The sequence below is a fragment of the Pseudorca crassidens genome, chromosome 1 (assembly GCF_039906515.1).
Source record: "Pseudorca crassidens isolate mPseCra1 chromosome 1, mPseCra1.hap1, whole genome shotgun sequence".
Classification (NCBI taxonomy): domain Eukaryota; kingdom Metazoa; phylum Chordata; class Mammalia; order Artiodactyla; family Delphinidae; genus Pseudorca; species Pseudorca crassidens.
This window is the reverse complement of record NC_090296.1, coordinates 13499624-13526732: the sequence shown is the minus strand read 5'-3', so window position 1 is coordinate 13526732 and position 27109 is coordinate 13499624. Positions and strand designations below refer to the sequence as shown.

At 54.8% G+C, this 27109-nt stretch overlaps 1 protein-coding gene across 9 annotated transcripts in view; it reads right to left on the bottom strand.

Moving 5' to 3' along the window:
- CCDC88C (coiled-coil domain containing 88C) overlaps positions 1-27109 on the bottom strand; it is a 129383-nt gene that overhangs the window by 40173 nt on the left and 62101 nt on the right. For 8 of the 9 annotated variants that reach the window (XR_010941052.1, XR_010941063.1, XM_067727589.1 and 5 more), the window contains exons 5-14: positions 23240-23298; positions 22381-22464; positions 19620-19760; positions 19043-19227; positions 18320-18488; positions 17799-17957; positions 10289-10435; positions 9498-9642; positions 6186-6370; positions 1524-1661 (exon numbers count right to left, since the gene is read on the bottom strand). Coding sequence is in view for 7 of the 9 variants with exons in the window: in XM_067727589.1 (XP_067583690.1) it covers positions 1524-1661; positions 6186-6370; positions 9498-9642; positions 10289-10435; positions 17799-17957; positions 18320-18488; positions 19043-19227; positions 19620-19760; positions 22381-22464; positions 23240-23298 (1412 nt within the window). In the remaining 2 variants the exon portion in view is untranslated. The remainder of the gene's footprint in view (positions 1-1523; positions 1662-6185; positions 6371-9497; positions 9643-10288; positions 10436-17798; positions 17958-18319; positions 18489-19042; positions 19228-19619; positions 19761-22380; positions 22465-23239; positions 23299-27109) is intronic. The other variant, XM_067727582.1, reaches the window with a different exon arrangement.

Below are 27109 nucleotides of genomic sequence, written 5' to 3'. Positions count from 1 at the left end.
ACACCACACACAACCACACACACACCACGCACACACCACACCACACACACACCACACACACACCACACACACACACCACACACCACACACACACCCACACCACACACCCACACCACCCACACACACACACACCACACACACACCACACACACACACACACCACACCACACACACACACCACACACGCACCACACACACACCACACACAACCACACACCACACACACACCACACACACACACACCATACACACACCACACACACACCCACACCATACCCACACACCACACACACACCACACTCTCTCACACACACACACACACACACACACACACCCCTGAACTGCTTTGCTGTACACCAGAACTGAACTATACTTCAGTGAGAAAAAAAAAGAAGTCCTAACGTTCCCAGGGGTTAATATGGACACAAGGTGAACAGCATGGAGACCCCTACGGAGACAGTTCAAATTAAAATGCCTTCATGGCGGCCAGGATGATTTAGAAACATAAACCCCATCTCTCTCCCTCTCATGTAAAACAACGATAGTGATTCCCTTGGTACGTTTATCCTGGCCGCCACCTCTGTGGGCTCCCCTCACGCCTCTCCCCTCGCGCAGCCCCTGCACAGGATCCTCCCGCTGCCCTGGACCACCCCTGCGCCCAGCGGCCTTCAGCATCACTGCTCCCCCTCCTTCTCCAGGGCTCAGCGTGAGCAGCTCCTCAGGACAGCCCTGCACCAGGGCTCCTCAGCGCCTTCATCCAGCAGGGTTCTCTGCGTTATTCCCTCAAGAGCACACGTCTGAAACTGCCTTGCCTGTCGCCTGTCCTTCTGCCCTCTACGTCAGCCACACCTGAGCAGAAGCCCTGCCTGTCTCTTCACGAAACGTGGCACCATCCCTTCCCCCCATTTCTGCTCTACATCAGGGGCTGAAAAACTCAAATATTGGATACCCCAGGCTCCCTCGCAGGTAGCGGTGGTCATGTGTTGGGTGTGGCCAATAAGATGTGACAGAAGGTCCCGGGAGGGTTTCCCTCTGCCCCTTGCCCTCCAGGGTGTGTGGCAGCCACTGCTAAGACTGGCAGAGGGAGGAGAGGCCTGGCCCCTGCACGGCATCACAGAGCCTTTGCACCAGCACTGGACTGCCCCCTATCCGGGACTTCCTGTGGCGGGAGGCGAACAAACCTCGGGCTCAGCGGGACGCCGCGGACGTCTGGAGCTGGATCATTCTTTGTCATGCGGGGCTGGTCCCGTGTGTTGCAGGACGTTTAGCCGCATCCCTGGCCTCCACCCACCACATGCCAAGAGCATCTCCTCTCTCCTCCCCAAGTCATGACAATCAAAATCGTCTTCAGGCACTGCCAGTGCCCCCCACAGCTGACTGAGAGTTGCTGGTTTGAGCTGCAGCTAGGCTAGGTACCTGGTAATGCACGTTTCCCCGATGGATTCCCAGGAAATGGCTAAATCCCGGACTCTTCCTCCTGCAGGCAGGGGTTCAGGAGAGGGGTCTGTTCCGGGGGTGCCTACCTGCCGGGCTTTGTCAGCCTTCAAGGTTTCCATGTCGCTCTGCAGCTGCTCTTTCTCTCTGATCAGCTCCTCACTCAGGGTCTCCAAATCCTGGTTACTCTGCTTCTCCCTCTCCAGCTGGGTCTGTAACTTCTCGATCTGCAGACCCAAAAGACCCAGCCGGGCAACAGTTGGCTTCACGAAGTGAACTACGTTTTAAAATAAATCCAAAACTCATCAGCCCCCACAGAACACTTTAACGGGACTTTTCTCAAGGGCAAGTGTCCAGGCGTTGCTCTGAAGGGACCTCCCTGCCCCCTCTAGCCTCAGCTCCTAACCCACGACTTGCATCTCCAGCTCAGGGGCACCATCAGTCAGCCTCCTCCCAGCCCACCTCTCCTCACCCGCACTGCCATGTGCCCAAGTGCCTCCGGGCTCCCTGCTCCCATCTCAGGCCTTGTCCGCTTTCCCAAGGGTCAGACCACATGCCCGGGGCCACCACCACTGGATGTCCCACGGACTTCACTTGGTGACACACCTATTCGCCCTGCTGCTCAGAGTGGTCTTCCGCTATGTCCCTCCTTCCTCTTTCACCCTCCAGTAACTCTGTCCCCAAGTCCTGCCCTCTCTACCCAAGCTGCTCTACCGCCACTGCCTGGCTAGGGCCGGGCCACCTTCCCTCTGGCCTGGACAACCATCCAATCACCTCCCTGACACCGAGCTCTTCTGCTGGGGTCACCCCGCCTGACCTTCCTAAAACACGAACTAGCTACTTCATCGTGTCTAACACCTGGATCAGGTGGTGAATCCTGATCCACTCAGTAGGTCCAGGGCAGGGCCTGAGATTGAGCTCCTAGGAGATGCCCATGCTGGTGTCTGCACTGCGAGGACTTCCCTTCCCGCCAACGCTGCTCCCCTTCCCGCCAACGCCAAACCCCTCAGAGTGGGGGACTGGAGTTGGGAAAGAGGCATGACTCTGGTGTCACAGGGACAGAGTTCAGAGTCCAGTCCCTCCCTACTAATGACATCACCACGAGCAAGTTTCTGTAACTGATGCAGGACCAGCAGCGAGCATCCTTGAGAGTTTCTGTCACTGTGTCGTGCTCGGCACACGCCTAGCAGGCGGCGGCGGGTGCAGCGATGTTCGCCGCCCCTCCCCACGAGCGCTCCGGGCCCGGCCACCCAGAGAGTTCCTGACTAGCCGGTCTGCATTTTGACATGCTCCTAAATGATCCTGATGTTCTGGTTTGGGATGGCTGTCCTGAAAAAATAGATTGCAAAGACCAGATGGCTCTCGAAGCTCTGAAAGACCTTGGACCTCGGGCCACGACCCCGAGATGCCCAACGACCCCCGTGAGCAGCAGGGCCGAGCCTGCAGCAGTTCAGCCCACCTGGGCCGGGGCCTGGCACGGGAGGTTCCGAAGCTCCCGGAAGATCACTGCTCTAAAGCAGACTCTGCGTACCTGTCCTCGGGTGAGGGGCGCGCTGCCTTCCTGGCGCACAGATCTGGGAGCTCTCAAACCCTCACAGGAGGGAGCAGCACGCAAGCTCCTTCCCCCACCAGCCCACCAGCGGGGAGAGCCGGGCCGAGCTCATACTCCTACTGTCATATCACGGCAGCACCTCAACCCCCCCTGCCCCAACCCGGGGACCCCAGGACTGGGGAGCCCCACCCAGCTGGGGTCCACAGGAAAACACGCTATAACGCGGCGAACATCCGAGTGGTTCTCAAAAGCAAGAACGTATTTCTAATCCTTCCTTATCTTTGCCCCACTTCCTGGCACAAGGCCTGGGACTCGGCCGGGCACCAGGGATCACCTCCGATGGTAAAGCCTACGCCTGAGACAACGGCCTTGGGGAATAAAGGCAACCAAATACTCAGGAGGACGCTGGGCCCAGAGGGGCTCAGCGACTGGCCCGAGGCCTCGCAGTGACGACGGGGCAGAGCCGGGGCACACCCCCCGTGGCCGACCCCCCAGTCCTCACTCACAGTCAGGGGGGCCTGCTGGCTTACCCCCACCCTTACTGTTAATAGCCTATCCCTGCTGCCTCTTCTCTCCCAGAGAAAGGAACATTATTCCAACCTCTGCATTTCTCGTTGCTGTTGCTTCTGGTCTAAAGATGTGATCTCCCCAGGTCCCACACCCAAGCCGTCTCTCTCCTTTTCTGGCTCTTTTTGCCACGGAACCAGAGCCCATCCCTGAAGGACCTCGGTGCCCCTGGGGTGAACTCGCTGGGCGGAGATGTGGGCTAGCTCCAGGCCTGCCAGCCCTGAGAGGTTTCCCGTCCTTCCTTCCCAAAGCACCTGCCTTGGGCTGCAGGGGCCACTCCGGGTCCCAGGCCATGTGGGTGCCGGGGGCCTGCCTCTCAGCCCCGGGCTGCTCTTTCCTTCTAGTAACAGGCCCCCAAAGGGCTGCCCCTTCCCCTGAAAATAAGGATTCTTAACTCTTAGGACATCAATGCAGATTCACAGTCGCAGGAAGGAGGCAGCTTCTCTACGGTCCGTGGAAGTTTTGTGGGTTAGAGGGGAGGATATTAACTTCAGGGAACTAGGGTTTCCACAGACATTTCAGACCTAAGCAAGCTCGCAGCCTGGGCTATGCTTGGGGTGTGGTAAGAACCAGGCTGGCACCAGCGGGACCTGGGGGTTCACTGATTGACTGACGAGTGTCAGCTGGGGCCCAGACAGGCCACATGGGGGGGTGCCGAGGAGGGTGGGATGGCTGAGGCTGGAGGAGGGAAACTGGGGTGAGCTGAGATGGATTAGGGTCCAGTGAGCCCTCCAGCTGGGGCTGAGGTGTCCACCCATCCAATGTTAGGGGGCACCGTCAGTGCTCGGCTCTGGGGGGAGAGAGCAAAACCACGGCTGCTGGGCCAGGACAGGTTTGGTCAGGCCACGGGCAGGCTGAGCAGGTGGGGAAGAGGCGCTCTGGCGGGCAGAGGGCCGCCTCCCAGGGATCCCAGCACCAGACACAGGACGGGCCTGGGAACTGCGGCACCTCCCTCCTGCCAGGGATTCTATGCCAAGACATGCCTCCTAAGAACCGTGGCAGGAGAGGGCTGGTGTCCCACCAGGGAACTGACCCCGAGGGGAAGCAGGAGGGTGGGGCCTGAGAGACGGGGGCTGAGGAGTAATGCCGGGCAGGCAGCACCCACTGCCATCCTGTTTGTGCAGAGGAGGGGCCAGAGTGAGCCACGAGGGTGGGGAAAAGCGTGAGCGGTCATCTCAGAGGGCTGCTGGGAGCCGGGCCAGCGCTATTACGTTGCGGGCTTTCTGCAGCAGACCCGTGAGGACCCACAGAGTCAACGGTTCTCATCTTTCTAAAGGCTGATTCTTTTTTATCTTGGCCAAGGTCGAACTGCCACTTATAAAGACATTTCCTGTGCTAGGGCCATGTGAATCTAAAAAGCCTAAACCGCCTAGCTGCCTTCCCCATGCTGTTCCACGCTGAGAGACATCGCATGAGATGGGGTGGGGTTTTCTATCGTCCTACGAAGGCAGGACAAAATGCTTGTCGGCCGAAATGCTGCATGGCACACGATGCTTCAAAGGGACAAGAAGAGCGAGTAATCAAGCCTGGGAGGTCCCACGAGGGGGCTCCAGAGACCAGTTCACAGAAGGAGGGGCTGTCCCAAGCCTCACACAGAGACAAGGGACCAGCACAGCCAGGACCAGCGGAGCCCAGGTCTCTCCCTGCAGCCCGTGCCCCTCCCACTGCCTGTGCAGCAGAGAATGACACTGGCAGGACTCGCGGGCAGGTGGGACACCCGAAAGCACCAGGCCTGCATGGCGGTCAGCAAGCAACGGGGCTCGCGTCCTCTTCCTCAGCTGGACTCTGACAGCTGGTGTGCTCGGAGCCCACGATGCAACTGCGCCATCGCAGTGTGGCCTAGGTGTTCTGAGGCCCTCTGACCTGGAGTGACCAAGACCTGGAGGCGATCCCTAGCCTCTCAACGGCCCCTTTCTGCACCTGAGACTGAATCCCCAGTGCAAATGCGGGGTGGGGGGGTCCTCCTAACTGCAGAAGGAAGACTGCTCTGTAAGCCTCTGTCTGTTCTCCCAGATGTCTGGGTTCTCCTGTGCTCCTGGGAAGACCCAGCAGCTGTCCTGAAAGGCAAATACCGTTCAGCCATCTCTTCTTTTCCATCTCGTAGACTGAGAGGAGGGAGTGAGCACTGATCCTGTTTTACCACCAGCAGTGCCCTAAAATGCCCATCAGTGGTCCCTACTCCCCACACACGTAGGTGTGACTTACATCATTGCCTCCTCTCCCCTATGATCCATCCTATGCTTTTTCACAGTCCACTGTTTTCTTTTCACTGAGCCCTTACCACGTGCCAGACTCCTTACATACACTAGCTCATGGAGTCCACGCAACACGTGTTAGGTGGGAAGCCCACTAACCCCATTTCACAGATGAAGACGAGGAGGCACACAGGTCAAGTACTGTCCGAGACGTACCCTCAAGGCAGTGCAGGCACAAGCCACGCTGCCTCTTAACTCCTCTCGCAAGTGCTCTTGTTCTTCTATTATTGTGTAATTAACTGCGGCTGCACTGGCTTCTGCTTTTCTCCCAGCGGCGCATCCTCAGCGACACCTGACTGCCTTGCCTGGCCACCGACTAGCCTCTATAGGGCAGACCGGGTTGGGGGAGGGGTGTCCACCCGCCTAGGCCGGGTTACCTTCTTGCTGAGCTGGTGATTCTCCCTCTCCAGCTCCCCGCACTTGAGGTTGCTCTCCTCCAGCGCCAGGGACGCGTCCCGCAGCCCCTGTATGGTGCTCTGGAGGCTCTGGTTCTCCTTCTCCAGCTTCAGGATGCGGCTAGAGGCGCACTCGTTCAGCTCAAACACAAACGACTTCCTGGAGGCTGAAGCACAAAGCTGAGTCAGGCCCAGGATCCAGGAGCCTCTGCTTCCAGCCATGAGCCGGGGCCATCGGGCCGCCATGAGCCGGGGCCATCGGGCCCCCATGCCCTAGGTTTGAGGGGCCTGGGAAGGGCTCCCATAGGTTGGCTGGGTGCCCCCCATTTCACATGCTGCCGTCGCTGTTAGTGCCTCAAAGTCCCTCAGGCAGTTTCAGTCCCTCTGCTGGCTCAGCTGGGCCCAGAGCTTAAGAGGAAAGCAGATTACAGTGAAGAAGCCAATGCAAACGTTAGGACTGTGTTAACTGCCAGGATCTGCTTCTTAACAAGCTGCTAACCAAGCTGACCGACGGTACAACTCAAGGGTCTTAGGGCCTAAAAGAGATGGCAAATAGGCGACATTTTCTGTGCCAGCTCTGAGACTAGTGGGAGTCTGGGTGGCTCAGCAGGAGGGGCACGGTAATCGACTAGTTATGTCTGCCACTGGTGGCAGAAGGCTCTGTGGGCACGTATGCCCAGTACTTGCCATCCCTGAATAAGGTCCTTTGGACAGAGATTTCATTTTTTAATTTCACGATTACATTGACAAAAATATGAGATAGTACATGTAAACTGCTTTAAAAATGCTAAGTGCGATGAAAATATAAGCTAAAGACAGAAAAAGGGAGATTATCTACTCTGCTTTCTTTCAAAGAGCTTGAATACAAATGGAGAAGGGGGCCATAGACCTGAGAGTCAGGAATGGGAGTTCTTTGCTCCTTCCTGCCACCAGCAGGTGCATGACTTTAGGTAAGTCATGGGGCTTCTTCAGGAGGAGAAAGGAACGTGTATGGAAGTCCCTGAAAGAAGGGGTTGGTGTTGTTCCGTCCCCGCCTGTCCCATCAATGGCACAGACTCAGCTCTGGGAGCCTCATGACACTGTTAAGAGGGCTGCGCCCCGACCTGCTTCTTACTCATCACCCCAGGGGCAGGGGTACATACAGGACGATGGCTTCCCTAGTGAGCACATCAAGCTAGAAACAAGGGTGTGTGTGTTGAGATCCTCTGGGCGATCGTAAGAACTGAAAGGCACGTGCCACCCTCTCTGAGTTCTCATCTTGCACCGAGGATAGCAGTTCAGACCCAACAAGCCCGAACGTCCTCAAGACCCCGAGCAACAACAGGCCGTGAAGCAGTGGAGATGGAGAGAGTGCCCGTGGCTCTGACCCAGGCCCAGCGCTGACGCACGTGAGCACACATGCTTGCAACGTATGAAACCACGCTACCAATGAAACAAATCTCAACTAAAACTCAGCTAATGCTCAGCCTGGGATCACTGGGGCAGTACCTTGGCAGCATTCATGAAAAAAGGACATTTTCTAATTGGGGTGAAATATACTTAACATAAAATTTACCATTTTAAAGTGTACAGTCCTGTGGCATTAGCTATGTTCCCATTGCTGTGCAACCAACACCAATATCCACCTCCAGACTTTTCCATCATCCCAAACTGAAACTCTGTACTCGTGGGGACTAATTCCTCAGGTCCTACAAGTTAAACAACAGCATGGACCACGAGCCTCCTTTCTTCTTCCATAAAAGCCAGTGCTTCAAAGACTAGTACTGTGACATAACAGCTTACTACTGAGTGCCACACTCATTAGCACCCCAAGCAACCAGAGCGATGGGATGTATTTCATTAAGACCTTGGCAACAAGAACAGCTGTCCCTTATTGCTGGCCGTGGGCCAGGCATGGCATCATGTTTCACTGTCTCCTCCTATGAGGCAGCTTCATTACTCCCATTTTGCAGACAAGGAAACTGAGGTCTGAAAGAGGTCACCCAGCTAACCTCCAGTGAAGGAGCCAAGACTTTACGCCAGGTCTTTCTGAATCAAGAAGGCGGCACAGCACACATGCAGAAGTATATGCAGGCTCTGCCTGCATCATGCCTTCATTCAGGTCAATGTTCATCAGCTCCCAGCTAAGCACCGGGAGTTGGGAACACCAAGAATAAATCGTGCTCACTGACCTGAAAGGGCCCACAGACTGTACTGAGTAGTCATCTAAAGGGGTGAGGCTTTCTGACCCCACAGGTCACCCTGGTTTCTAACAGAAATACTCTTATTTGGTCTGGGACTGTCCCAGGAGTCCTGCACCACTTCTCCGCTCTGCCAGGGGGCAGTGGCCCTCCCCGATGGACCTGTACTCCTCCCAGAGCCGGGAATCAGAGTGACCCCACCCTCGGCCCCCAGCACAGTGTGCGGGCACCGAAGCACAGATACGACTAACTTCCCTCAGAGATGAGCAGTTTAATAAGCTGATTTTTTTGTCTGGAACTGATGGGACCCCTCGAAGAGAAGAGGTTTCCAGCTACACTCAACGACCTTGCCATTATTTGAGGGGGTGTTTATCAGAACTGAAAAAGCAGCCCCCAAACCAGCCAAAAGCCCTACCTCGCTCTGTCCAGCTCTAACTAAACAATAACTCGCACTATCGGGGGCACGTGTGCTATTTCTGAACACAGGAACTGGCTTATTGTTTGCTGGGCGCCGAAGCTTCCTGCTGCGGTGCTGACTGCTGCCCCACCCACTTTCCCCTGGCCGACACCCCATCTGTCTGCGCAGGGGCAGCGGTGCAAGCATAGGAGGGAAAAGAAGAGGCCTGGGTCCTGTGAGAAGCAGCCTCTTAGTAGCTCCCACCCAGAGAGACAGAGAACAGACTGCATCCGTCTTGCCCAATTATGCAAATGAATGGAGGAAATAATGCCCAAGGTACATTTCTAGTGGGGATTAGTGACCACTGGGGACGTCTCCTGCCATCCAGAGCTTTCAACCGTCCACAGACAGGCCCACGATGCCCTCCGGTGTCAGCGTGCTGTAATCTGGAAGCTCCTGGGACCGTCCATATGGGAACTGGGAAACCTGGCAACACTTGATTTGTGTTTCATGTCCTGACATCAAGGCTGCCAGACCCCTCATGTTCTCCTTGGGGAGAAGGGTAATGAAACAGTTCCAAATGGCACTTGAAGGAAATCCTACTTACTTGGGGTGAATGGATGGCCTGACATGGAAGATACAGAGCTGAGGGCTCCGCTCCGTGGATGAGGAAGCGGCCTCAGCCAGGCTGGCTCCCCGGCACCGGGCGCTACCTACCGTCGGACAGGTCTGCGTTCTTGGACAGCTGCTCCAGCTCCCAGCCGAGGTGGGCGGATTCATTCATGCTCTGCTTCTGCGCAATCTCGAGGGCCATGTTCTCTTCCAGCAGCTCCTCTATTCGCTTCTTATCCATGTCCCGGTCCTAGCGCAGGAAGAAGGACGGAGTGAGAACGTGGCCGGGCGGGCCCCTCTGGACATGCCCCGGCCCCCGTGCATTCACCCTCATTCCTCGAGGATGAAGGGACCCCAGGCACCTGCTCACTTCCCTGCACAGAAACGAGTCCAACACGGGGCCCAGCTGTGAGAGTTACAGCCACTGAAAGATACCTTGACTGGCAACGGAGGTGATAAGAGAGCCAAGGTCTCTAACTGAACGCTGTCTGAACTAAGTGACTTATGGCCCAGAGCTTTAGAGCAAGTACCATGGTGACAGGTGGCTTCGAGGCTCTAGGGAACCTAACAAGCCTTGAGAAGCCTGTAAAGAAACTCACAAATCACAGCTCAGCCCACACCGTAAAAGCCAGCAGAGACCCTGCTTGCAGAAGACACACACGTTAGCTCATCTGTACAGAAAAGCAACCCAGAGGTACCGTCCTACCCGTCTGTAGGCGTTCAGTGGTGCCCACCCGAACCCGCTGAGCTGGGCGAGCTACTCTCTGCAGTCAGCGAGTCACTGTGTCGGCAGTGGCACCAAACCCAGTGACGGAAAAGCCAGAGAGGGGCGCAGCACAAACCCGAAACCTCCCCAATCTGTTTAGACAGATCTGAGCGACAACAGCCTGCAATACCAATTCCAGGTCGTGAAGCTTTGATTTCAGCTGCAGGTTCTCTTTCTCCAGCTCATGCACTTTATCGCCCCGGGCTCGAGCGGCAGTCAGCTGTTCCTCCAGCATGGCCTTGGTTTCAATTAAAATGATATTATCTTCTCTCAGCTCCTGGGCAGCAAAAAAAAAGACATGAGCACCATCAGATAAAGACACCTGGTTCAGGACGACAGAGCTCCGAGACCAGAACAAACAATCCAGGGATAGGGCTGCAGCTGCGAGAGTTCTGTCTCCACTTTTGAGCACCTCCACCTTTTTCATCGGGTCAGGCCAAATGGACTTTCTCGACTGAAAGAAAATATTTAAATCCGGGAAGGTAACTTTTCCTATGCCGGCCACAGTGCAAAGGCACGTGACATCTGTGACCTGGTCTGGTCGGACGAGTGGACTCCACCGACAGATCCGGGACCGCGCTGAGCCTCCATTTCCTCAACAAGGAAGGGGTGGGGCTAAGAGTCTGTCCCAGGCTCAAGGACTGAGTCTAGTCCTCTCAGTTCAACACTCATTCCACTGATCAGGGTCTTGGGGAAAAACAGCTACTCAGACAAGCTTTCATTCAATGCACAGCTCGTATCTGAACATTTTACATACATACTCTTGGAAAAACAACAGTTCTCAGCGATGTCCTGGAAACAGGGTCTTTAAGACTGTGAACCCCATAAATAAGTCCCTAGGCCTCCTGTGTGCCCGGCACGTGCTGGGTGTAGAATATGATGGCTGTTCCCTTGCAGGGTCCCTCACAGGCAAGGGGTCCGAGGAGCTCTTGGTCCTGTGCATGCAGCCCAGCACACACAAGGGATTCCGATCTTTCACCTCATCTCTGCTCCCCACCCCCCACCCCGCACCGGTTAAGGGGCTTCTCGGTTTCTCCTCTCCCCAGAGTCCTTCCAGCACCACTCAGCATCTCTGGGGGACTGAGATTCCCCTGAATGCCTTCAGCTGGTGAACATGCACACAGGGGAACGTGTCCGTTTCTCCCAGTGGGCAGTGTTCTAAGGCTTGCCCCGCTTTTGGGTTCTAACAGCTGGGAGCTGGGCGGGGAGCTCTGCTTATCCACCACCCGTTCATTCGCCCTGCAAAGGCCAGAATCCAAGATACTTGGTAGAGGGAAAACTGCAAGCCTTCCGGTCAGCGGACATAGTTCTGATCAAAGCCCGGCAGCCGTAAAAGGTATAATCATTGAAATTCTAAATTCCCTGGGCGCCCTCTCTCTGCTGGAGATGACGTCCGCTATGTGGCTGGCCCTGCACTAGGCACTCCCTGTCCCTGCCCCACTCACTCTCCACAATGGCCCTTGGGGGAGGTAGGAACAGTGCCTTCCTACGGAGGAAGAGGCTGATTTGGGTAAATTAAGGAATAAGCCCAAAGTCACAAAGCCAGCAAGGGGTGAAGCTGGGACTCGAAGCTGGGCCAGAGAGTTCCAGACCTGTGTTCTCTCCACCGCCCTCAAGCTGCCTGCAGCCCATCCTCAAGGGGCACGTGTGGATAAGAGGCCCAGACTATCAATAACAGTGTGAGCCACAGCAAACAGAGGGGTTTCAAGCAGGAAGAAGACCTGGTCCCCCCTCTCTGGCAACCGTCCCATCCCCACTGTTCTCACCTGGCATTCCAACAGGTCTACACACCAGCACTCCCAGCCCTGAGCTCTCACAGCACAGGCCACCCCTTCATCCTCATGACCAACTCCTATTCAACCTCCAAAGCCCAGCCTGAGTTGGCCCCTCTGAGAAGTGGTGGCAGATTCTCTCTGTCCCACCTGCTGAGTCAGGTACTTGGGCTCCCAGAGCACCCTGGGTATGCTGTGAGGCAATGGTGAGCTGGCCTGTCCTTCTCCCCCAGACTGTGAACCCCTGGGGGTAGGATATTCCACTTCTCTTGTGGGCCTCACGGAAGTGTTCAATGAACACCTGTCAGCTGAATCATGCCGTGAGGGGGAATCACAGGTGGCATGCGAGGTGGGCCTTGAAGGCCTCAGAGATTTCCAACAGGCAGGGACAGACAAGGGTGACCAGGAGCAGAATACAGCACTGGGTAGGATGACTTCTAACCATCAGTACTATTCATAAACATCTCAATTTTCTGGTGGTATCAACTTCCACCATATATTAGGCAACAGAAATAACCAGCCTTGCACACCTCACTGCCTCAGAAGCGAGAAGCCAGATCTGCAAGAAAGTGAGCCCAAGCTCACGCAGTAAGCCCAGGGCTCGGCCCCCGGGGAGACGCCCGCCTCCTCGCCTCTGGGCAGCTGCCCGAGGCCAGCCCGCCGCTGAGGACCTGACCCCAACTGAGTCAGGTGGCTACGTAAAGGCCTGACCCAGCCCGGCAAACAGCTGAGGGGCCACGTTCAGGAAATCACAGGCCAGGCCTGACAGCTGGTCCCCAAGTGGCTGGAGAGCTGCCCCTGCTCGTCTACGTGATGACCAGGAGCAGTGACTGGGAAAGTGGGCCGATGGCTCCGGTCCCCCATCAGCCACGTGCGCTACCAGCCGTGGCGCCTGAAGCAAACGCATGTCTCTCAACCACCGATCCCTCGTCCTCTGCTGGGCACGAAAACAGGGCTGAGGGCGGATCAGAGGCGATAACGCACGTGAAGTAGTCCTGCACAGGGCCCGAGCCCAGTAAGCAGGTGGGCTGCTGTTATCACCATCCTGTCACGCCCCCACCCCGTGAGACACTGTTCAGGGCAGCACTCACTGAGCGTCACCAAGCGACAGGCTAACAAAAGCACCAAACTCCAGGAGGTGGGATAGAACCAAAGAAACAACGGGTTCCTGCCCACTGCACTTGGGACCACAGCACCCAAGCCCCTCGCTAACCAGCCTGCTTTTAAACTTCTGATTCGAGGAGCGTGGTGGACTGAACCATAAACCAAGCATCAGGTCTGCCCTGCTCTAACTTCTCCTTCTACTGAATTTTATCAAAACTCCTTAAAAGTCATTAGGAAACACAGAGTCCCAAGTGGGAACAGAGGTCTCCCTGCTCAAGGTGATCTTGGTTCCCTGCATTTCAACATTCTCGGCTTACAATGTGATGCCCAGGTGCTGACATGAACTGCCTGAGGCCGGGCGTCCCTCTAGCCCCCATGGCGTCTGAGGCAGTGGCCGCCGTCACCCGCTCCCCCAGCTCCCCTCTCCTGCACCCCTTCTGTCTGCGTGACCCCACCCCTTTTATTTCCTCCTTCCTTGGCAAGGCTGGGGTCCCAGAGGTGGAGAGAGGCATTTCAACGCCACCTTGGTCCACCTCTTCACCGACTGCGATGCTGGACAAGTTATTAATTTCTTCTCAGTTTTGTTATCTGAAAAAAGGAGAGGACCTAGACGCTGGCTACTCAACCTCACCAGGCCGCCAGGAGGCTTCAATGTGATGATACGGTTTGAGCTTAGCACAGTTAGTTCCTGGTGTGTGGAAGAAGCTGCATAAACACACAGTTATTGCTGCTCATTTAAAACCTCACTGCACCTACCGTGGGCGAGATCATGGGTCTGTAAAGGGCCAGAGAGTAAATATTTCTGGCTTCTCGGGTCCTAAGTCTGTCACGACTACTCAGCTCTGCAGGCACAGTTCAACAGCAGCCACGGGCTGTGTGAATGGCCAGGCGTAGCTGTGTTCCAGTAACACTTTACTTATAAGAGCTGATGGCTCTCTCTCTCTCTCTCTCTTTTTCTCTCTTACTCCTCTTCCTCTCTTTCTCTGCTATGTGAGGACACAACAAGAAAGCAACCATCTGCAAGCCAAGAAGAGAGCTCTCACCAGAGCCCAACCACCCTGGCACCTAGACCCCAGACTTCCAGCCTCTAGAACTTACGCGGGCCTCTCACTGCCGTGGCCTCTCCCGCTGCGGAGCACAGGTTCCAGACACTCAGGGCCAGTGGCCATGGCTCACGGGCCCAGCCGCTCCGCGCCACGTGGGACCCTCCCGGACTGGGGCACGAGCCTGCGTCCCCTGCATCGGCAGGCGGACTCTCAACCACTGCGCCACCAGGGAAGCCCTGAATGTGGATCTTGATGTTTGAGTATGTTTTAACCTTGCATGATGTCTATACTAACAATGTATGGGTTGTTTAATAAATAAATATTAAAAAAAAAAAAAAGAGCTGATGGTGGGTCAGACACCGCCCCGGGACTGATGGTAGTTTGGCCATCTCTGAGCTGGACAATGTGGGCACCAAGGGACTCAGACTCAAGGTCAGGAAGGCACAGATCCTGTCTTCAAGGAGCTGCCAGTGTGGGTGGGAAACAGGGGATGCATCATGACGACACCACGCGATGAGTCTGCCTGGGGGTAAGAAGGGGCCTAAAGGAATGGGGGGCGGGGCTGGGGATGCAGCCCGCAGAGTGTGGCCTGCCCACCCCTCACCGGCCCTCCCTGTGTCAGGGAGAGGCGCTAGGCCGAGGGGCCTCAGGGGGCACCAGCGGACCTGAAGGGGACTCGGTTTGGCCGGAGCCGAGAGTTCCACGGGGGCCAGAGTGGGTGTCAGAAGAAGGGGTGGAGTGTGGACTTTATCCCAAGAGCAACAGGGAGGTGCCTGAGGAGTTCTTAGAAAGGCCACTCTGGCAGCAGCCCAGGCAGGTGTGAACGAGAAGAGGCGGGGGCAGAACGGCCAACTCAGATGCGTGTGGAGGGCATTCTGGAATAAAAATAATGTTATTCCTGCGCAGGCACTGGAATAATGGGAACAAGCAACAATGGAGAAGGCCAGCCGGGCACTGGGACTCACTCTCCGAACGTCCGCCTCGGCCAGGGACAGGCTGGGAGGTGGGGAAATGGGCTCTGGAAGAGGGACAGCACCTGGGGCTGCGGGAGAGGGGGGAGAAGAAAGGAGAATCAAGGCCGAGCTGGCTCTGGCTTGAGTACCTGCCTCGGTGGACGGTGAGTCCCGTCTAGAGACAGTATGGGCGGGTTGGAGGGAGGGAGGGACACTGGATGTGGACACGCTGACCTTGAGACAGACTGAGGTCTGGAGTGCGGGAGAAGCCCAGCCCAGAGATGAAGATTTGGGACCTGTTAGTCCGTACGTGCCAGCTAAAGAAGGGGCAGGAGGCAGAGAAGACGTCATGGAGGAAGGCCAGATGGTAGACGCAGAGCAAGGTGACCACCACCCGCATGGGCCCAAGAAGATGAAGTTCGGGACTCAGGAAAGCCAGGTGAGTGAGGGGCGGAGGGTGGTGGTGTCCAAGCCCACAGAGAGGGTGGGTGAGGGAGGCTGGGAAGTGCCCACTGGACCGGCACAGGAGTCGTGGACCCTGATTCTCAAGCATGGTTTCAGGTGAGCAGAGGGAGAGGCAGACCTGGAGGACTGGGTTAGAAGGTGAGGCAATGAAGGACACAGCTGGTGTTCTCTCCTTTCAGACAGGCTCGGAGAGGGACCGGGGTAGCTCGAGAGGGTCGGGGGAGAGTGGGAAGGGTTTGATTTTCTTTTTAATTAAAGGTGGAAAAAAAAATTAAAGGTGAGAGCATCCTGAGGAACCTAAGCATGGGACTCAAGTCAACAAATGTATCTTGAGCACCTCCCCCTGCTGAAGATGACAGAGATGTAGTTTCTGACTTCACGAACTGCACTCTGTGGGGAGAGCTGCTGGAACCCCAGAGCACAGGTGAGCGACCCTGCCTGGGGTCAGAGGGGCTTGGAAAGGGCGGAAGTCGAGCTGGGGCCCCATTCCCCAGGCCCAGCCGGATGGGCAGGGCAGACCAAACCGTAGCCCATCTCCCCTCCTGAACCTGGGCACTGCGGGGGGATATCATAAGAATGGGATGTGTGTGTGCACCGCACCCCAGGACTGACCATTAACCCAGCTCCTGACTGCCTTGCCAACAACCCAGCAATCACTGCATGGATTGGTTCCAGGGGCCCCCATCTCTGCGGAGAGCAGCTCGCTAGCGTAAGCTCATTGGAAACGTGCTCCTGTGTCATGAGACGCCAGGGCACAAGGGTCTCAGAGACGCCCAGACCCCTCCTCCTTTCACAGATGGGGACAACACTTGCCCAACACCCACCAAGTTGGTGTGGCAGCTAGGACCGTGCCCTGCTATGTCTCTGCATCTCAGACTACTGTCTCTTTCAGAGCCAGCACAGACCAGGAAGCTGTAACTCCCAGAGAGGAGCAGAGACAGGCCCACCTTATCTTTACCCAGGACACACACGGCACCAATGCACCTGTTCTCAGTGTTGGGAATTTCAGACAATAACACAACATGGGACAACAGGAATCTCCCAGGCAACCTTTCTGCCTTTGTCCTCCTCCCACGCGGCCCTCTGGACAGCAACCCCTGTGCCCTGACAGCAGTGAGGTGCGACCATGCTTTGCAAAAGCAAGTCAAGGACCACTCCGTGCATCCACCCCACATAGTCCCCCTGTACCTAGGGGTGCCCACGCCGCTCTCCTCTCCTTGCTGTTTTAATCCTTATGTAAACTAGACTAGGACCCACATGAAAGCCACCAGAAGTTTAAAAACAAAACATGGAAATTTGTGTTCCATATTATTCTAACCAAAATTAACCTCGCCCTCGCCCTGAATCCCCCTCCTTTACCTTTCCTCCCACGTGGCACTAATGCACTCTTCCTTCTGTGACAGGCAGCTGTTTCTCAGCGGTGAGACTGGACAGGCTCCGGGGGAGGGCACCTGCGCTGCCTGTCACCCCCCCTGTATGCAGAGGAGCGCCCCTGCATGGCGGCTGTCCACAGCCGTGAACGAGCTCGAGAGCACGGCCGTGCTCCTCTCTCTGCCCTACTGCCCGTCACATCTAACACTGTCTTGTTCCAGAAGAGACAAAAACTCATGCTTCTTCCCCGGGTAGTCGGGTAGGACCCAGGCCCTGCCCTCAGGGCTCGAGGTCCACACGAAGCCTCTGGCTAAGCAGGGCGGATGGCACGTCTGCAGGTGGTTTGCAAGGACGATGCACTGACTCCAATGTGCCACTAACATTCCTCAGGGAACAGACACTCCTTAAGTAGGTCTGAGGAACTCACGGGCCCTGGAGCACAGCCTTCCCCATCCCACCTCCGCCCAGCCCAGGGGCCCCAGGGCCCGTCTACATCGGGGCAGGAGCTGGGGGGGAGCATGTCAGGGCCAAACAGCCGTCCCCACGCACGCCTGCCAGCAGCTCGGCAGGAGGCCTTGAGCAGGGAGAGGGCAACACCAGGGTCCCCGCGACCTGTGTTCAACCCCTTCAAAAGCCACCTAGGTGGCGAGAAGAGACTTGGGGGTTATTTCTTACCGTCAAACAGGCCACTCAGTATGTCCTGACATCCTGATCTCACCCCGCTCGTTAAACCCATCTCCAAACCCCAAGACTGGCAACGGGGGCAAAACACCTCATTTCTCAGAAAGGAGAGTCCAGGAACCTGCAGCTGATGCGAGGCAGTCAGGATTGGTGGGCAAAGCATCAGTGACCCCACCTGGATCCTGGCCTCTGTGCCCCCTTCAGCCCCGACACCCTCCCCTGCATCCCCCCAGAGGCTGGGCGCGTACCTCCATGCGGGCCTTGTAGAAGTCCACGTCGTGCAGCTTCTCCCGGCAGCGCACCAGCTCCATCTCTAGCCTCTCCACACGGTTCGCCTTCTCCCTCAGGGCATCGAGCTCGTCGCGATAGGCACGAGCAGACCGGGCGTCAGCCGCCAGCTGGATATTCTGGGAGACAGGCAGAGACAGGGGAGCCTAGCTTAGGGCACCCCTCTGGGGAGGGAAGAGGGGGCCAAGTCTCTGAAGCGCAGCGTTTCCAGGACATCTCGGTGGCCGAGGGGCTCCACGTGCAGGCCACCGCGTGGGGTCCCCACTCGTTGTCACTAAGAAACAGTCACCCCCTCAGCCGTTCTCAGGACAACCGACTCTCGGGCAGTGTTACTTTGAGCGGGAAGGAAACAGAAGCCTTTGCTGGAAGCTCCCCCTGCTGCATGCCCGAACCCCTGGGCCACAGCTACCGGGGAGCCCCAGCCCCGCCCCACCCCGTCCCCTCGACACACGCGGACACACAGACAGGCCTCCCCGCTCACCTCCTGCTTGACTTTCTGCAGCTCCAGCACCAGCTGATCTACCTCATGCCTGGTGTCCACAAGCTGCTCTGTCTTCTCCTCCCTGGGGGCAATTCGGAGCGAGTGTGGTGAAGGGGCCTGCCCGCCACCCTGCAAGCCCCCAGCAGGAAAAGGAAAGGGAACTGCGCTTCTGGGGATGAGGAGGGGAACGGCACGTGGGGCTTGCAGAAACGTTCCTGACTCAAAGTCTTTTCCATTTTTAACTTTTCAATGCCCACCCTCAAACTGCGTCCACTGGGCCGCGGGCTTCCCTCTGGGGGAACAGGGGTAAGGAGACCCCAGCTGCAGTGACACCGCTTCACTGCCAGGCAGGCAGCAGGGCCCACTGGTGACGAGGTGGAGGCGGGCAGCTGCCGAGGTGATGGGCAAAGTGGCATATTCACCAGCTGCGGGCAATGGGGACGGCTCACCAGACGGGGGCCAGCCACATCCTCCCTCCAGCCAAAAACCATACCAGTGGGTGGTCATCTAAGCCCAGATGGCCTGAGCCCTAGAGACCTGGTAGAACCCCTCCCGGCACAGGCCCGGGAAGGGTCGCCGATGGCGCTCAGGGCGGAGCCCAGCTAACTCTATAGGGCCCAAGTCAGAGCTCTCCTGTCTGCTGCACCACACATGCTAGAAACGGGTGTTTGTGACACACAGTGCAAGAGCAGAACCAACAGCCCAGCTGACCGGAGGACTCACAGCTCCTGCCTGACGCGGCGCAGCCTGGCCTTGGTGTCCGCCAGCTCCACGGCCAGGTGCTGCTTGTCCTCGCTGGAGAGGCTGCTGGTGGGGCTCGGGGTGGACTCGGCGCTGGAGGACTTGAGGGGGCTGGGCGGGTGCTGGGCCTGGAGGTAGTCCCGCTCCTGGGTGAGGTCCACGATCAGCTGCAGCGGGGCGGGCGGGGGAAGGGAAGGAGCGCTTGCACCCGAACTTGGGGCACAGCGGTCAGCGGACCAGAAGGAAGTGAGAGGCGTCGGCCGAGACTGAGAAACCAGGAGGCAGCAGGAGTAACGGGATGTCAAAAGGAGCACGTGAACGAGGAGGGTCTCTGAGCTCCACGTTCGATGAACGACTAAGTGCCTTCCCGCGGGGCTCTCGGAGGCGACCGCTGGCTGCAGGGAAAGTGCCCGGCTCCCACCGCCAACAGGAACCAGAGAGACAGGACCAGGGGGCAGCAGGCTTGAGACGAAGAGTCAGGACGAGGAGGGTGGCCGCGTGGCCAGGGCCCAGGCGTCCCTCCCAGACCTGCCAGTCCACCACCCACCCGCAGACGCACCTCCGTGCACTCGTCCCTCTCGTCGATGAGCCGCCTGAGGTGGAAGACCATGTTCCTCGACAGGGCCTCCAGCTCCTCCGGGGCCACGTCCGGGAGCTCCAACCACTGCAGGTCGAACACATTCTCCTGGTTGTGGGTCACCTGCGGGCACAGGTCAGGCGCTGCAGAGGTGGGCAGGGCACGGCCGGGGTTTCCGGGAGCTCCCCGACCCCGCAGCCAGGGGGTGTGGTCACAGCTGACCCGGTCCCCTGACGTCATTCACCCTCATTGACAGATCTTCCGTGGAGAGCGGGGGGCTCCTCAAGCGGGTGCAGACGCCCCTCAGCGAAGTTCCACCAGCACAGGTCAGGCCGGGTGTTAAGTCAGTCTCAACATCGGCTCCAAGAGGACGCGGATTTGTTTAATACCAGAGGGCTCTCCTTATAATACAGTATTTCCCTAAAAATATACTGCCCTCAGATATGCTTACGGAAGCACCAATTTACAACACAAAGAAGGTAAGTCCTAGGGATGCCACGGGTGCAAAGAGGGACTATGTGTTAAAAAAAAGATAGAATCTAATGCAAATATGGCAAATGTTAAAAATCCTATGTTGGAATGTTGGGTGCATAACGATCTTACATTACTTTTGGGGAAATATTTCATCGTCTAAAACAATTTTCAGGTAAGCCTGTATCTCATCCCCACAGGCCACAGAAGACCTCCTGGATCTTCCCTTTTCATCAGATGTGAGCGGAGGCCCATGGCTACGTCTACACCGGGCAGCCTCTGCAACAACTCTGCCGACCTGACCTTCTCAACCCGACACCCCCAGACCAGCCAGAGGAGGCAGAAGATCAAATTTTGAGTCCCCATCCTTCCAGTTTGGGAAGGTGAGTATTAGCACACTCAAGCCTCAACAGGGGAAAACAAAAAGAAATCAGGGATATCCCCTCAGAGAGGCACACCAAAAAAAGTTCTTAAGTTTTTCAGAGCAGTATATGGAGAGAGAGAATAGTTTAAAAACAAAGAAACAAAGACAGGGCCCTTCAGTTTCTCAAAAGACACCTGCTTTCTTACCTCTCCTCCCTCACGAAGAAAAGCTGGGATTCAGTAAATCTCCAAGAATGAGGAGAAATCTCACCCCACTGTACGGGGCACCCTAAAGGCCCAGAACTGGGGTTGAGAGAACGGGTTCCAGGCCTGCTCCATACCAGTGTTTGGGAAAGGTCTATGGAAAGGGGGTCCAGGGGTGCAAGCACAGCTGCACACCAGTAACTCAAGGAGCTTGTCATTAAAGGCTTATGGTCCTGCTCCCAATTCTGACTCAATGGATCTCCCGTGGGGCCCGGGCACCTGGATGTTTAAGAAGCACCCAACTGGGCTTCCCTGGTGGCGCAGTGGTTGAGAGTCCGCCTGCCGACGCAGGGGACACGGGTTCCTGCCCCGGTCCGGGAAGATCCCACATGCCGCGGAGTGGCTGGGCCCGTGAGCCATGGCCGCTGAGCTTGTGCTCCGCAACGGGAGAGGCCACAACAGCGAGAGGTCCGCATACAGCAAAAAAAAAAAAAAAAGCAGCACCCAACTAATTCTGAAGTCCTGTTCCCACAGCCAGTCACCGAACTTGATAATCTCGCCGGGCTTCTTTTTTGGGTGCATGCTTTTTTAAAAAAAAATATCCTGCTGGCTGAACAGGGAAGGGGAGACAGTGAGTAGCACAGACCTAGCTAGTCTCGAGGACCTAGTCCTCAGATACATCTTCAAAACACACGGACACACGAGGAAAGTTAAAAGGCAGAATGGTACTTAGGCTAACAGGTCACTGACACGAATGGTTGAGAATATTTCCTACAAGCCTGACGGGCTTTGCTGGACCCTCTACCTGCCATACGCTGCATCCACCTCCTCCTTCAAATCCTGACTCAGGGTCTGCAACCCACAGTGCCCTAGCCGGCTGCGGGAGCCCAGCAGGCCGTCCCCAGAGCCGGCGTGGGGAGCTCTGTGTTCAGCTGCCTCTGCCAGTTACACACCTGCTCCTACGTGCTCCTGCTCATGTCTTTTTCATGCATTTATCTCATCTGTCCCATTAGATGGAAGGCTGAACCATAGCTCCTAAGATGATTAAAACGTACAAGGCTTCTTTTGGAGGAGGGTGGGGTGGAGGTCAGGGAACTAACTTCCAGGCGAGTGCTTGGTTTCCAGGGCAACTACCCCTTCGGTTGATACCACCTCTGCCAAAGTCAACGGGCGGAGGGGCTGCCCTTAGTGCAGAGCCCTCCTGACCCCACCCAGGGGGCCGAGTCTCCGGATACAGCCCTTCTGGGACTCGCTGGTTTTTAACTTCCCAAGGGGCGGCAGCTGTTTCTCTGCCACGTCACTGACAGAAGCAGTGAATCTCTCTCTCCAAGGATCAACCATTTGAAGCAGGGTGACATTTGCCAGAATACATTTTCAGGGACTGTAAATCAAATTCTGAGCCTAAACCACTTGACAGCTCTTAAAAATAGTCTGAGTCCATATTAGGCAAGAAGAAGAGGCAAAAGAAGACTTGATTGAAGTCTCTGAAAAAGTTTTTTTCATTTTAGCCGCCACTTTATTTTAGCTTGCTAACAGCCACCTTTCCAAATCGAATCAATTTGCCTGTAGTGTCTGAAACCTAAAATTAGCAGAATCATTAATGGGTGATGTGCTCTTTAGACTTTTCACTGGTGGAGAAGGCCTGCCTGCTGGATGCCATGGGAGCGATGGTCCACGGCTAAGCCCCACAAAGCTCCCCACCTACCTCCTGTATATGGGCCACGATCCCGGCCTGTGTCTCAATGTCCAGCTGTTTGATTCTTTCGATAAATTCCTCTTTCCTCTCACACTGTGGAGGGTTACAAGTGTTAATGAAAGTGTTTTACAAGGGCAACCTGGGGCCGCCAGAGCCACAGAAATCGTTTCAAAAGGAGACACCTACCCCAACCCTGGCTTTTTCTCCTATATTCAAGAGTGCTCTGCCCTCCTACCAGCCAGCCCCTCACACCTGAGGTTTCTCTAGAAGCGGCTCAGACTACCTATATCACAATCACCTGTGGGGGGGGGTTGTCTTTAAAAACACCGGGGTGGGGGTGGGACACAGACAAGCTTTCCAGGGGATTCTTAAACAAGTAAAGATCAAGAACAGCTGGTTTAGGGCAGCACTTGGTAAACTTCATCTGTAAAGGGCCAGATGGTAAAACAAAAAATATCTTCGACTGGACAGGCCACGGGTCTCAGCTCTGCTGGTGTAGTGTGAAAGCAGCCACAGGTAATATGTAAAGGAAGGAGCATGGCTATGTCCCCCTAAAACTTTATTTACAAAAATAGGTGGCAGGTCAAATTTGGCCCACAGGTTGTGTGCTGATCCTTGCTCTAGATGTTCCTACACTGGGGACAATTTGCTAATGGCACCCGGCCCCAGGGATCCCCACCTGGCCTCTTGCCCAAGGTGCTAGAAATGGTTGCCGCCTAAGTCGGTGTCACGTCTCTCGCAGGAACCCTGCGACCTTCCATCCTATTGGGCTGAAAGCAGCTGCACTCCTACCTCACCGAAGGGGGTGTTTTATCCCCACAAACCCAAACCTAAGAGCCCTCGTCTCTGCCCCCTGCCCAATCCCTACCTGAACAGCACAGCCCAGCACCAACAGCAGCACCTTCTTAATCTCCTCCATACTCTTCCCTAAATCAAAAGAGCAACATAGTTAATTACGCTCAACTGTTTGTAAACTTTCACTAGTGATATATACATATCTGCTGCAGGGGGAAAAAAAAATCAAATAAGCTAAAAAAACCCTCTCTACCCAGCGATATGCACTTAAGGTGTACACACTCCATCTGTTTTCTCCATATGGGTTTGTTTTTTTCTTAAACCAAATGAGAATGCTGTTCATAACTATTTGTGGCCCTTTTCCGTTCACATATATCATAAAATCTTTCCACGATAATTAATGAACGTGAGCATCGCTTTTTAGTGTGTGTGGTAAGCAAAGTACAACGGATGAGAACAGTCCCCACAGGAAAATACTCAATCGAGTCTGAAATAAGAATGGACACAAACTTGCCTTTCCATCCTGCAAGATCTCAAACAGATGAAGGAGAAGAATAACGCAAACCTCCACGCTCAGCACCCGCTGCACGTTACCAGCATTTTGCACGTTTATCCCACCTCCTCCTCACCGCCGCCTTTGTTCCTCAATGTCTGGCTGGAGCAACCCCCGAAGCAAGTCCCAGACACGACACACACATCATGTTTGATCGTCTCATACTTACTTTGTACAAAGGCCACAAACGAATTCAACCACTCCCTTTCCAGAGATCCGATTTTTCAATATTTTAATCTAAACGATGCTACAAAGAACATCTTACAGCTAATTCTTTATGGATATGCTGACTCCTGCCTTCAGGATAAACTCATCTTTCAAGCTTTTCCTACTTCCAAACTGCCCTGCAGAAAGGCTCTGCCATTTTTCTCTCTCACAACCAATATACCGTAAGTCCCACTTCCCCGTGCCCAGACCAACACGGCTTTACTACTCCTTCTCAGCTTTGCCACTCAGGCCAAAAAATCGTATTTCATCATTTTACACTGTGTCTTTTCCATTATGCTTGAGGCCAAATGCGTCTTCATCTGTTTATCAGTTTCAGTCACTTAAATAAACAGAGTCAGGATACAGGAGCTCCAGACCTGAGCTGGTCACCAGGAGGCCTGTGACGGGAACAAGCCGTACTCTGTTTCCCAGTCTCAGTTTCCACATCTGTGAAAGGGAGGCAGCTGGCCTGGGCGACGTGCAGGGTGCCCTTCAGGTGAGAAGCTCTACGGTTTTCTGCCCTTTTCATAATATCCTGTTCTCTCTGGGGGAGAAGGGACATGCCAGGAAAAGCACTGTTTTCCTGAAAGGCTTACCAACACCCGCTCACATTGTGCTAAAATGGTCCAAGGCTCATCCATGACACCCGGGATGCAGAAAACCAAACTCACGTCCCAGAACCAGTGCTGTGGGTCACTTCGGGTCCTTGGGTGTCAGGCGTGTATGGAGTAACATGTGAGTTCATCCTAATATCTCTCACCTGAGAAATAGCTAAAAACAGCTTTTCCTGAGACGACATTATTATGGTCGAGTCTCAGAACTGGGGGCTTGGCATCGCCCTTCCCACCGCCTAGTCTGAAGGTGGGTGGGACGGGCTGGGTGGCTGAAGGGTCCCTGCAGAGCATTCAGATTCCACACTCTTAAGAGTCAATCGGGTCTGGTGTTGCAGATCAACCCATGATGATCAAACCTTCTCTGTGCTAATAAGCATAGAACTTGATCAATGTTTGAAACGGAAAAATTCTCAAAGACTTTAATGGATTTTTTTTTCCCACCTGAGGCCTTTTATTTGCCCAAGAGGCTCTAATCCATAGACATAAATACGTGTAACACCACCATGACTCACTTCTCTATTAAGGCTGAGGTGGTGATCAGTCATGGTTTTAGTTCTGACAAAAAGAAAAGGACATACCCACCAGCGTATTAAAAACTCCAATCAGTCTCACCAAAATCTTCCCCTGGCCACAGTGCTCATGCCAGCCCAGGTGGCTGTCCTCACCTCTGTCCCTTCACGGTCCGTCCCCAGATGACTGGCAAGGGACCCTCGTAAGCCCTTTGGTGGATATAACAAGTACAGACCCCTCCCAGCTGTCACCAGGCTCCTCGTCTGCAGTGATTCACCTTTCATAGGCCATGTACCTGGTGCTGTAGCCAGCAGAGCTGACACACAAGAAGAAAGCATTTTAAAGGCCTTGGATCAGCTCAAACAGAGGTCAGAGTTCACGAAGAATCTTTACGTGCTCTTCCCAGCAAAGGCCCCACAGGACCTAATTATATCATACTTTGGATAACTTGAGCAACTCTGATGACCCACTCTCCCAGCCTACAGCAGATGAAAACAGCAAATTAAAAGTGGAAAGGAGCACAAGGAAGGCCCACTGTGAGCAGCGAGGGCATAAGCCGGTTATGGGATAGCAAGGAAGAGACGAGAAACCCTGCACACATGCACAAGGGCTTAAAACTACAGTCTGAAGCTGTTCAGTGAAAGAATGAAGGGCTCTGCTCCCTCAGCATCCTGTGGCTAGACACAATGACAAGCGTGAGTCATTCCTTCATCCCTTCATTCATTCATTTACACCCATCAGAGAGCAAGAAAAAACGAAATCTGGTCCAGAGCACTGCTGGAAAAGTACGGAATTCCAGTTTGCTAGGTTTTGTAACAGAAGGGGAAAAAGGATTTTAAAAGTAGAGAATTCATTTTAGAAAAATGTTCAGGGAATAATTATTTAAAGTAAGCGTTTTGGTGGTGAACAGGGCACTAGGAAATTCACCTCTGCCTTCATTCACGTGAAGCAGCGCTGTGCTCATTCTCACCAAGCTAAGTGAATAAAAACATCTGCTATAACAAATGTATCCTGTGCTTTTTATCCCTACACAAATTCCTAGGAAACTTAAAAAAGGAGAGAGAGAGAGAGAGAGAGAGAGAGAGAGAAGCAGAAGTTCCCTCATTGCTCATGGAAAGCTGATGCCCAATTTCTCTCAGGATTTCTACTATTTTTAAAATCTACCAGATTGTGGGTTCTGAATAGTTCGAAAACACATCATAAGACTCTCTACTGGGTCCTTGCTGGCAAGGATGGCTCAGTGACACAGTTACACAGGCAAAGAAGAAACAACCCTACAGACAGCTCCCTCCCAAGCACCTACTAGGTGCTGGGTACTTTCTGAGAATATACCCATAATCAACACAGTCCTCTGAGCTCAGACCAAGAAAACCAGCAACTTCTAGAGGAACCCAGAGGAAGGACTAGTTTGCAGTAAGGATCAGTCAAGGCTTCCTAAAGGAAATGACTTCTGAGCTGAGACCCCAGGATGAGGAGAGATCTGGGGCCTCTTCAGGCACAGGGAATAGCATATGCAAAGGCCTAGACACAAGAGAATATAGTGCTTGTCAAATTATAAACGCTTTGTGCTTCAGCTTATTAAGGTGGGTTTTCATGAGAAATGGGAGGCGGGGTAGGAAGCAACGGGGATTTCTGTACCTAGTGAGTCACAAGCAACCAATGGAGGGGGGAGGGCCGAACACATCAGACACCCTTTACACCTACCCACAACCCCAGGGGGAATCCATGACAGCCTGAGCTAACGGTCGAGTCTAAGAAAAATCTTACTTACTTACTTTACTACCTGCTTCCTGGAGTCCTGACACAGAGAAACTCACTCCAGCCTTTCTTAGCATAAATGGAACGCATATAGGCTGACCTAAATTATACATAAAGCTACAGATGTTTGTAGCAATCAGCTTCCAAAACAGAAGGGAAACTGATACCGCACGTGTGATAAAGGTGGACCTGGGGATAGAAATATAGTGGGGCAATTAAAGTACACCAGCCTCTAAAATGTGGAGACTGAATCAGATAAGGATTGGAAAATTTCCTGACTTTCTGATCTTGAGTCTGTGGC